Source organism: Cajanus cajan, chromosome 10 (genome assembly GCF_000230855.2).
Source record: "Cajanus cajan strain Asha chromosome 10, NIPB_CcT2T_4, whole genome shotgun sequence".
NCBI lineage: Eukaryota > Viridiplantae > Streptophyta > Magnoliopsida > Fabales > Fabaceae > Cajanus > Cajanus cajan.
This window is the reverse complement of record NC_138526.1, coordinates 31603418-31615555: the sequence shown is the minus strand read 5'-3', so window position 1 is coordinate 31615555 and position 12138 is coordinate 31603418. Positions and strand designations below refer to the sequence as shown.

The following is a 12138-nucleotide window of genomic DNA, read 5'->3' as shown; positions in this document are numbered from 1 at the left end:
TAATAAGCTTGATTGAATTTCAATATTTAAATTAGTAACTTATATAATCCTTAATTTCAAGCTAAATTAGTCATAGTCTAAATGATTCATTTAGTAGGAAATTTTCCAAAATTGATTGAAGCTTAATTAATTTATTTTAGGATCAAGTAAGAATTAAAATCAAATTTAGGGATAATTTTTTTAGAAAAATAGTGATAACCCAAGTAGAATCCTATCTAGTGGATTGATTATTTTTAATGATTGAACTTTTTTATTGTTATTTTTTTCTTTAATTCCCGGCTCAATGTTTAACCCCTTATCTTTCTATCATTCTTAATTAGTTGATGTAATCAAAGATCATTGTGATACAATCAAGATTGTTGTCTTATATGGTAAATTTACTTATTTTTGTCCTTTTTATTACTGTTGATCAATGAGTAAGAGGAAAGACAAAATATTTCATATACTTATATAATCTCATTCTCTTGTACATTAACCAATTCTTATAGATTTTGCATTATACATGTAACACTCTCCAATGAAAGAAATCATGTTTTGGGAAACAAGAATAAAAAAATAAAAACACATAATCCTTTAATGAAGTATATACTATATATAAAATAAAAAAAAAATTGGCCAATAGAAACTAGGTTTTTACATACATTTAATTAATTAATTAAATTGAAGACAAATACAAGAATATGAAGGGAAATCATGAAATAATATTTTTCCCTATTAAAGAAAACATTATATAAATTAACCATCATTTTCCCAACTACGATTACAAAACTAAGTAATGGGCATCTAAATTTGTTAGAACTTCCAAATGAATAGAAGCTACTTAGATTTTTTGGAATTATCTAAACGTTTAGAGGTTAAAAATGTAGCATCATCCCTAATGAAACTCCACAAAAGATAGGTAAGAGGAATAGTAATGGCATGCCTAAGAGCATGTGCATCTACAAGTCCTTCATATGGAGGGAAATCATATATCTCTAGGAACATTGCAAAGCCACCAAAAAGAACAACAAATCGATGCTTCCACCGTGAGGGATGGTGACTAACGCCACTCCAAATTGCCCATGTAGCAAGTTGTGCTACATTTATCAGTACACAAACTTTCAAATTCCATTCTGCAAAGTTAGAAAAATAATTCCATAAAAAAATATGAAGTGGAAATAAAAAATGAATGGTGTGAATAAGAAAAATAAATAAAGAAAGACACAAATTGAAATTTACATCTCAATAAACACATCAAAAGAATGGGTTTGAAATGAAATCTCCGAGTGAAGAATCTTGTCGGTACTCTTGCAATGGAAGTTGAAGCAAAATATGTGGACAAAATAGATAATTGAGAAGATAGATTTTTCTAAAAGAAAAATTAAGTAAGCATGTATTTTTTTTTTATTTATAGATAATTCTTTAGTAGTACAAAGATTACATTATAGGACATACCGTGGTCTAATTTAAAGAAGTTGAGGTACATTATATGAGTGATCACAAAAGATATCAATGGAGCAGAAATCATAACTCTAGTAGCTTCGTCTTTTACATTGAAGCTTCGTAATATGGCCACAATGAAGGAATATCCAAGTAAAGCCACCGTAGAAGAGTAGTCTAGTCTTTCTATTAACTCACAATATCTGCATATCAGTGTAAGATACGTGATAAGATTGGTTATTTTTTTCTTCTTCTTTTAATTAGTTAGGTGCAATATAGGAAATCTAGTCTTTAAAGAACAATGGAAGAATCAACATGTATAACCATTAAATAAGCTATACATAAATCCCACTATATGCACAAGGTTTGCTAATAATGTACTCTTATTTATTTCTAAAATAAAGTATGTTAGAAAATTATAACCTTAATTTTGTTCAAATATTCTCAAAGGTATAAGTTACTATAACTTGCTCCTTATAAAAAAATAATGTAATATGTTGATCTTACCATGAAATTTAGACCCCCAAAGAAAAACAAGAAAGTGTCACTTTATCCACTAGCAATATCATATATATAATTGGATCTTATATAAATTTAATCACTCTTAATGACAAATAGAAATGTAGAAGATTCTTTTAACAATCAAAATAGAATGACATTACGCATTTGAAATCATTAAATTGAAACACTGAAATTATTTGCATAAGTGACTTACCTAGTATGAAAAATAACACTCCAAAACCAAGAGTTTAGTGACAATAACCCATAAACATGCCACAAACTAGCATATTCATAGTAGGGCCTCTTTCCTGCCTTAAGAGGAAGTTGATTGTATAGAAGAGTGAAAAAGGACATCCAACCATGAAAATGCATTACAAGGTTGAGGACAGAGAAAGCCATAGAAGCAGGCTCCTGAACAAATGATTGAAATTAAATCTCTAAACAAAAGACTTTGATGTCTTAATTTGATTTAGAAATTGAGCATAAAATAAATATGAATTATATATTTAATTAGTAACAAACCTGTATCCCATAGATACTCTTAAAGGGCCATTTACCATAGTATTTTTGTAGACCTTTACTATGCAACTCCCTTTCTTTCTCTTTATCAAGCATGCAATAGTATTGGCAATTACTTTGGCAATCCCCTTTTTTCCAATGTACATAAAGTGGTTCTAACATGTTCCATGGATGACCAATATTGGGGACTTCATCTAAAGAAAATTTACAATTTGGGAAACATTTTTCCCTAAAGCATCCTGTTTCCTCACATTGATTTACACATATCCTAGCATCCAAAGTAAATTAAATAAGAACAAAAAATGCTTGTAATTACTTTTGCATGAAATGTGTTCCAGATAGAAATAACAATCGACATATAAACACTTTCAAAGGAAGATTGAAGAAAGAATAGAGTTATGTACTTGTAATGTGGATCGGCATCACCAGCACTTGCATTTATTATTGTAATAAATGACAAAAACACCAAAAGGAAAGCAATACCATAACAATTTAACATCTGGTTACAAAAGATTAGAAACTCAAACGTTAATAACTTTTAGTATTGAAATAGATCATAAATTCAATAAATAAAGATGCTAATTGCATTAGTAAAAGAACAAGCTATTATATAAAAGAGTATTCATGTTGTAATTTGATATTCCAATTGAGTTTTTTTTATTACCAACATGAAAAATTCATTTTTTTAAGTAAAAATGTTCTTCTTTTCCTTCAAAACAATAATTTGAAAGAAATATCAAATGGAAGAATCAAACTAAGAAAGAAGAATGGTTTGTAGAAAAGATGGAATGAAGCATATGAAAGAATAGAGAGAGAAAGGAGAGACACTTTACCTTTGTGGTGGTGAGACTTGCAGAAACGAAAGTTTAGTAGAAAATTATGAAGTGTTAAAAGGAACCCAAAAATGACGGAAACAAATGAAAATAGAAAGGTAACAAGTTATTTCATTTTTCATTTTAGCAAGACCAAGTCACATGAAAGGATTTAAGCCATACATGATTTTTTAAAAGCAAACCAATATGGTTAATTCCCTTAAAGTATATGACACCATTTTTCTTATTTTTTAAATGAAAATTCCATTTTTATTATTTTTCTTTTAACATATGCTTTCTTCTCAAAAGACATATATGACTCCTTCCAACAAGCTCTGTTTTTATTTTATTTAGTTATTTTAAATTATTATTATTATTATTACTTTTGATTTTAAATTAATATCAAGTTTCATGTTTAATTATGGAGTGATATAATCAACTTAGCTATAATCGACACACTACTACAAGATGCACATTTTATATCGGTTTTCTAAAGTCATCTACATCGGTTCCAAAACCGATGTAGAATAGAACGATGTAAAAAATGTATACATTTTTACATCGATTCTAAAAAACCGATGTAGATTTAAGCATAAATCTACATCGGTTCTCTAGAGAACCGATGTAGATTGAATTTTTTTTTAAAAAAAAATCATGCTTATTTGCAAGGCAAACAGCTCCTGAAACTCTGCTCCCAATTTATCAACATACTTAGGACCTAAGTCAAATGGACTAATATAGACAGGTGGTGAAGTAATAGTTTGATAATCCTACATGAAAAAAATAATTAATGGTAAATATAAATTAAAAATGACACAAAGAGAGAAGAAAAGTTTTCAACAATATAAAAGTTTATAGGCATTCACAGTAGAACATACCCTTATTCTAAAATTATACTTGATTCTATTTTAAGGAACACAGATCTCGATATATATTGAATAATGATATAAAACATATATTCTTACATGTTTTTTGTTATGGATTATGGAATTTGTATAATAACTTATTGATAAATAATATATTTCACTTTTAACTTGGAGTAAATCTACTTTGTTATTATATTAAGTAGGAGTGAGTGTGGATGCTAGAATAAAAATCAAGTTCTATATTATTAGAATAAGGGAAGAATATATATATATTTTATTAGTTTGAAATTTTTTGGACGATGATAAAAAATAAATTTATGAGAATTTAAGTTCAAAGAGGATAATATTATATTAATATGCACTATAACAAAATTTATTTTTATCGATAATTATTTACCGGTAATAAATTAATTGCTTTTATTTTATTATTTAATAAAAGTATTAGTGACTAATATATAATGGTCACTAAAAATATATTTATATCACACCAAAATTTATTATTAGCGACAATTATTTATTAAGAAAAACTTTAGTCCCACATCGACTAGAAATAAAATAATTAAAGAGTATATAAATAAATAATAACTCTCACCTTACAAGTTTGTTATGTAGGATTGAGTTATACCTATTACTTATTATTCTAAATTAGTATGAGATTATTCACTATTATCAAAATCAATAATCTTTAAACTTAAGGGGTCGACTATTGATCAGAACATAATATATATATATATATATATATATATATATATATATATATATAATTAGAAGACAACCAAGGTAATTAAAAAGAATATATAAGTAGAAAGACAACTCTCGTCTTACAAGTCTCACATCAACTAGAGATAAAGTAATTATTTATTTCTACTCATCTTACAAGTTCCACATCGACTAAAAAGTAAAAAACGTCACAAAAAGATATGCATTTTTTTTCGACCATTATAAGGATTTTTACCAGCTTTTTGAATAATTGCCGCTAAATATTTTAGCGACACTGCATACAATTGCTAATGTGAAAATGCCGGTAAAAGATTTTGTAACAATTTTTATTGCCACTAAAAGTCATATTAAATGTCACTAAAAATCTATTTTGTTGTAGTGATGAAGAAGTGCGCAAATAACTTAATATAAAACAACCTCTCTTGAAAAATATATCTCAATAACAAAAAATAAATTCATTATCAGTGACATAAGAGCTTAAGCAATATCATATCAATATGAAGATGTACACACATATATAACCCGATATTAACAAGACATTATACTCCTTTAAAAATATATATATATATATATCTTAACAAACAAAATCCAATAACCCCATTAGTGGGATGTGTTGGATGAGTTTATTTTGTCCCTACTCAACTTTTAATTTAGTTACGACCAATTGCTATAACTTGAATTAGAGTTGATCAAGATTTGATAAATTAAAGACAAGACTAAGTTAACATGATATATTATTGTATTAATATTGTGTATAATTAAATCCTAAAATAAAATAAGCATAAAAATAAAATTACGGTATGTTATGATATATTTTAAAATAAACAAAATTATTATCAATACAATATCATATTACACATTATACAATATCTTATTTATAAAATAATTTTTTATTATTAATATATTTTTTCAAAAAAAATAAACCTTTTAAAATAATATATGACATTAATTAAATTTTGTTGGGATGTCCCAAAAAATAACCTTAATTTATCCTTAAAAATGCCTCAAGTCTAATTTTTAAAACTTAAGTTCAACATTAGGTCGGACATACTAGCTTGACTCATTTTAGACCAATCATTATTAATCATTTAAAAATAAATATATTAAATAAGAATAAAACACTATTTGAGTTCCTGAAAGTAATGTAATTAAATTTAAAAAAGTTCTTGAAAGTTTTAATTGTTTTAAATGTTAAGTAATCACTTATTATAATTTTAGTATATATATATATATATATATATATTAATATTATTTAAGTCACTTTGATTTCTTAATTTTAATTGTCCTATTAGCAATAAACTAATAAATTAATTAATTAGCGAAATTACATTTTTGCCTCCTATAATATTATATTAATGAATTTGGTTTTGTAATTTTAAATTTCATGATTTCATAAAGTTGAATGTTAAATTGAAACATTGATCAAACATGAAATCAAGTAAATAGTATGACAATTAATATTTAATAATATAGATCGACTCACAACCTATTAAAGACTAGGTTTAAAATAAAATTAATTTGCTATATGCTAACTTTGGATAAACAAATTAATTTAAATGAGTCATGTTAGTCTAAACTAATTATCCTACTAACAATAAACTAATTAACTAAATTATATTTTTATCTCCTATAATACTCTATAGTGATTTTAGTGTCCTTAGTTTTACATGTCATGATTTTATAAAATTAAATACTAAATTGAAATATTAGTTAATATATGATATTAAATAAATAATTTGATAATTAGTATTTAATAATATAAATCGACTCAAAACCTAGTAAAGAATAATAGGCTATGAAAAAAATATTACTGAAAAATTGGCCTAACTTAAAAAATGTGTTAACTCTCGATAAACTAACTTAAATGAGGCTATTCATAAAAAGAAAAAAAAATTAAATGAGTGTCGAGCTAGTTCAAATTAGCCATTCTACTCACATTAAACTAATAAACTAATTCACTAAATTGTATTTTGAACTCCTGGTGATATTTCGTTCGTGATTTTCGTTTTCTAATTTTAAATTTTGTAATAAAATGACGGTTAAAATTGAAATATTAATCATGATGACATGACATTAAATAAATAATGTGATAAATTTATAATATTGAAGTCAAACTAAACTTTTATACTTGATAAAAAAAAATTAAACTTTTATTTAGCTTCTATTTTTATCCATAAAAGGATAAAATAAAATAAAATGAAATAAAAATAAAGATATTAAATATAATTTAGTCTAAATATTATTAATTATTAATTATTACAACATATATTAAATGTCAAATGTCTTGATAAATGTTACAATTTTAGTAGTCCATAAATAAATATTACACTTATTACCATTCACTTCCCTAGTATTATAGTGCACCAGTCACTCCTTTGCTTGGAACTATTACTTCACAAAAAATAGTTCATAATTTAATTTAATAAATTTATCATATTATTAGAATATTTAAAATTGAGTTAATCACCTATATACTGCCAGTGTAAAGTATTTTTACACTGGCAACTAATTAGATTTGTTAATAGTATCTTTTTATTTTAATTTAATTAAATGAACAAATAACATGACACTATTAACAGATCTGATTGGTTATTAGTATAAAAAAAAACTTTTTTACACCGGCAGTGTATAGGTGATTAACTTCTTTTTTATTTTAATTTAATTAAACGAGCAGATGAAAAGATACTACGGCTCTAATTGACTGTCAGTGTAAAAAACTTTATACTGACAGTGTATAAGTGATTAACTCTTAAAATAATAGTATATCACTTATCACCACAACTATTATCATTATTACTATTATCACCATTATTATCACACTATAATTATTATGACAAATAATAATATTTATGATAATAATAGAGATGATAACACTAATAATAGTGATGAGTGAAGTGTTCTTATTTTTTTTGAGACAAGTTTAATTCACAAATTTATATTACTTATAACTATATGAATTATTTATTATTATAAATGAATATGAGTATTTTATTTTCTAGAGTGTAAGATGCATTTCAATTTTAAGATAATTATTTATCCTAAAAAAGGATGTTTACTAAATAGTTATTTTTAAAGTCATCTAATGAATTGTTAAGTTTAATATATTAGTTATATTGCATAACACTCATTTTCTACGATAAATTTATAAAATGGTAATTTGTTTTTTTTAAAACTAAATAATTAAAAATAAATTAGTTTTAAAATTTTATTCTCTCGCTCCTATATTTTAAAAATAAAGACAAAAAAGGACCCCTATATCATGGGTAGGTGGGAATTAGGAAACAATGTTAATTGGAAGTAAGATTTATATTTGAAGAATGAATTTGGTACCGATCATGTGACTTTATTGAAATTTCAAAGTAAGATTTATAATTTAGTCTTTGTGTATTTTGTTATGAATATCAGCAAAAAATTAAGGATAACTTGGCCTCATATTGAAGATTTTCAGTCAAAACCAATACTTTTTCATGATCAATTATATGCAGTTAGTTGTTTGATAAACGACGAATAAGTCATGCTTAGAAGTTTTAATTTATAATAAACTAAGATGTTTAATATTGTATAAAATATGAATAAACACTGACTTTAATTTGTAAATTTAGAAAATACCGACACATCACATTAGTTGTTAAAATTAAAAGATTATCCAATATTTTTAAAATGTAAAATAAAATTTTAAATTTAATTATTTAATATCATTTTGATTCATATATATATGATCACTTTAACTACACATTTTTATTTTCAAATTAATATGATTGTGAATTTACACTTTCATAAACATATTTAATACTTTTTTTATTTTTTTTTCTTTCATAGATATAGTTCACATTGTGATAAAATTAATAACTAATAATTAATTTTTTTATATAAAAATAAGAAAAATTATAAAAATGATTGCAATAAAAATTGAATTTAGTAATTTAACTAATAAGTAATCTACACTTATATAATATAAGTTTTACTGACGAAATATTATTTTTAAAATAAATAAGAATCTATCCTAAAATTACTGTATCAACTCCTATATCTCATAATAGATCTTAGAACCACAATACTAAGAAAGCTTAATTACTATTTTACATTTTGTAATACACTTTATCATTGATCATCTAGAGATAAAATGTACCTACTGTTGTAAAAATTTGTAAGGATAGCTACCAAACCAAGATGACCATGCATCACTTGTCTCTTCTGTCTGCTATTCACGTGGATAGAAGACCCTTTATTTTGTGGTTCACAACGTTACTTCTACACACGTCTCCTCTCTTAGGTACCTAACCATTGTCTACTTACCACAAACTATTTTAAAAAGACCAAGGTTCCAGAAAAGAGTCCATTACAACATGGGGGTTACTATCACAGATGAAGTTGCAGGCACTGTGAATCTCAACCCTGATAGGCTGTGTGAGCTCAAAGCATTTGATGACACAAAAGCTGGTGTTAAAGGCCTTGTTGATGAAGGGGTTACCAAGATTCCAAGATTGTTTCATCACCCCCCTGATGAATTTGTGAAGGCCTCAAACTTAGGCAACACAGAACATGTTATTCCTGTTATAGACCTTGCGAGAGTTGGTGAAGATCCAAGTTCACGCCAACATGTTGTTGGCAGAATAAGGGAAGCATCTGAGACATGGGGTTTCTTTCAGGTGGTCAACCATGGCATCCCTGTGACTGCTCTAGAGGAACTGAAAGATGGGGTGCGCAGGTTTTATGAACAAGATAATGAGGTGAAGAAGGACCTTTATACCCGTGAACAGATGAGACCCTTTGTGTATAATAGCAATTTTGATCTCTATAGCTCCCCAGCACTCAATTGGAGGGACACTTTTGTGTGTTATTTGGCTCCTAATCCTCCCAAACCTGAAGACTTGCCACCAGTATGCAGGTGAGTTCATGCATCATGTATACTGCAGTAAATTTTAGGCCACTAAGATAAGGGAAAATTTAGACAATTTAGTTAGAATGCGTAGACACTGTAAAGGTTCTTCATACTGTAGTCCAAACATAGACTGTCATGTTTATTAAGATCGGAGTAATACGCACATAGTATTAAGTTCAAACTTTGTTGCTGTCATTATAATTTCCCACTGATAAAAGAATAGTTATTTTTATTAAGATTCTTGACCTTTGTAATAATTATTTTAAGTCACAAATGGTCTATTTAAGTAAACTTTTTCAGATGTACCTCTAGAAGAGAAAAATAGGAAAAAGAAAAAAAAAAGTTTCTCCATAAATTGAAATATATTAGCTTAGACATAAACTAATTTGTAGAAGTTTTCTCTTATTAGCTTTTCCAAAATCTTACTTTGAATTCATATATAGTTTATGGAGAAGTTTATTTCAATTTTACTTCCTATTTTCTCTCTTGGAAATCCTTCTGGAGAAGCTTATCTAAACAATTCTTAAGATAATTTCTAATTAGTGAATGTCATTATATGTAAATTAAACTCACATTTAGCTTTATAAGTTTATATTAGCATGAAGTTACTAGTTACTAATTACTATATGCATAAAGGGTGTGTGTGCATGGTTCCTGAAGGTTCAACCTTCTAGTTGCACAGCAGACTATAAATTGAGTCTCCACTTGTGTGCATATAAAGAGTTATGAATCAAGGTATACAATATGAAGTTAGACAAACAAATATACAATCCAGTTACAAAATGTAAGAAGATCCAAAGTTAAAATTTTCCATTTCTACTATACATAAGGCTTTAATTGCTACTTGACTGCATCTTCTTGTAGGGATATACTTCTGGAATATGGGACATATGTAATGAAACTGGGAATAGCACTATTTGAATTACTATCAGAAGCTCTAGGGCTGCACCCAGACCATTTAAAAGACATTGGTTGTGCTGAGGGGCTTATTTCACTTTGCCATTACTACCCTGCTTGCCCTGAACCAGAATTAACTATGGGAACCACCAAGCATTCTGATAATTGTTTCCTCACAGTGCTTCTCCAGGATCACATTGGTGGCCTCCAGGTTCTTCACCAGAACATGTGGATCGATATACCCCCAGAACCTGGAGCACTTGTTGTTAACATTGGTGATCTTCTGCAGGCAAGTTATCTATTGTTATTCTGCATGTGTGAATTTCCAGCCATAGTTATTATTTGGAGGTATTTTTGGAATCTTTGAACATGATGGATGCTAAAAAGGCCCCAGTAAGTAACAAATACCTACATAGACACTCTGACTCCCAAATTAGTGAATATAAGAGATGTGTGAAAAATGAACATAAGCATGTCTGGTTACCTACCTTTAGGCATAATAATGCCTTATTGCAATAATTAAATGTTTATTTTGGGCCATGAGCATGAACCACATGGCTGGCTCAAAAATGCTCAAAAATAGTTGTTTTGGTATAAGCAATACCAGCTTAAGAGTTAGTCCAGCTGAGTGCTCAAGGCGTGAAGCCGAGTTGACTGCTCATTGCATCCGGAGTAATTGTGAATGCTTATTGCATCTGGAGCTTCATTGCCAAAAACTAAATACATTTTGAGTTTTTTAACATGGTTACATAAAAATGGCTAGTCTGAGTTATGCCTCTTGTTGCTTAAGATTTATCTTAGCCCTTACAAGTTCAAAAAGGCTGTTAGGAATATCATATTCTTATATTTCACATTATTAAACAATGGTACAACTACAATACATAAAACAACAGCAGATTTGTAATAATATTTTCACAGGTTAAAAGCATTAGCCTGATACAACTTTGCAACTATACAAGTTCTTACGATATGTAAAATGAGGTTAAATGAATGTGGCTAATTATTGTTTTTATTTTTTAATTGCAGCTTATAACAAATGACAGATTCAAGAGTGTAGAACATAGAGTACTGGCAAATCTCGAAGGTCCAAGAATATCTGTTGCATGTTTTTTCAGCGCAGGTCTTAAATCAACACCGAAGCTCTATGGACCTATAAAAGAATTATTATCAGAAGAGAATCCTCCCAAATACAGAGAAACCACTGTTGCGGAATATGTACGCTACTTCAATGCAAAGGGCCTTGATGGGATCTCTGCTCTTAAACACTTCAGGATTTGAGTTTTGATTGATGTGGTTTATTTAGCATGATATAAATTAGATAAGTTGGGAACTATAACATTTATCAAACTCGATATGAGTAAGGATATTGTATTTTATTCTTGGATTGAAAATTTGTGGTACGATGGTGTCGTTTGTCTTGTAATTGAGGCAGTAAAAAGTAGACCTATTTTCTTGATCTTAATATACAGTGAGGTGAAACAAGAACTCTTGAAGCTACACCCAATGGATTTATGGTTTACCA

General features: G+C 27.4%; 2 protein-coding genes across 4 annotated transcripts; one reads left to right on the top strand and one right to left on the bottom strand.

Annotated features, from left to right (window-relative positions):
* Positions 1-679: 679 nt before the first annotated feature.
* LOC109790309 (uncharacterized) lies at positions 680-3335 on the bottom strand. Of its 3 annotated transcripts, XM_083065299.1 has the most exons (7): positions 3104-3226; positions 2844-2938; positions 2443-2707; positions 2135-2331; positions 1435-1622; positions 1219-1286; positions 998-1112 (listed from the first exon to the last, which is right to left on the bottom strand). In XM_083065299.1, exons 1-6 carry the CDS (start codon positions 3107-3109, stop codon positions 1234-1236), a joined length of 804 nt encoding a protein of 267 aa, XP_082921425.1. In that variant the 5' UTR covers positions 3110-3226; the 3' UTR covers positions 998-1112; positions 1219-1233. The 3 variants fall into 3 exon arrangements, with proteins under 3 accessions (XP_082921424.1, XP_082921423.1, XP_082921425.1); XM_083065298.1 differs by lacking the exons at positions 1219-1286; positions 3104-3226 and adding an exon at positions 3273-3335 and having other exon boundaries at positions 680-1112; XM_083065297.1 differs by lacking the exon at positions 1219-1286 and having other exon boundaries at positions 680-1112; positions 3104-3221.
* Positions 3336-9093: 5758 nt separating this feature from the next.
* LOC109790312 (1-aminocyclopropane-1-carboxylate oxidase homolog 1) lies at positions 9094-12078 on the top strand. The gene is made up of 3 exons (XM_020349445.3): positions 9094-9725; positions 10584-10905; positions 11643-12078. The coding sequence occupies exons 1-3, from the start codon at positions 9184-9186 to the stop codon at positions 11892-11894; spliced, it is 1116 nt and encodes a 371-aa protein (XP_020205034.1). The 5' UTR covers positions 9094-9183; the 3' UTR covers positions 11895-12078.
* Positions 12079-12138: the final 60 nt, after the last annotated feature.

Bases quoted from the DNA above. Each gene is read 5' to 3' on its own strand.
- LOC109790309 (XM_083065297.1), bottom strand. The intron at 1,623-2,134 runs GTAAGTCACTTA...ACTGATATGCAG, and splicing joins AGTGTTATTTTTCATACTAG to ATATTGTGAGTTAATAGAAA. The intron at 1,113-1,434 runs GTATGTCCTATA...CTAACTTTGCAG, and splicing joins CTTCTTTAAATTAGACCACG to AATGGAATTTGAAAGTTTGT.
- LOC109790312 (XM_020349445.3), top strand. From the start codon at position 9,184: ATGGGGGTTACTATCACAGATGAAGTTGCAGGCACTGTGAATCTCAAC. The intron at 9,726-10,583 runs GTGAGTTCATGC...ATCTTCTTGTAG, and splicing joins GACTTGCCACCAGTATGCAG to GGATATACTTCTGGAATATG. The intron at 10,906-11,642 runs GCAAGTTATCTA...TTTTAATTGCAG, and splicing joins ACATTGGTGATCTTCTGCAG to CTTATAACAAATGACAGATT.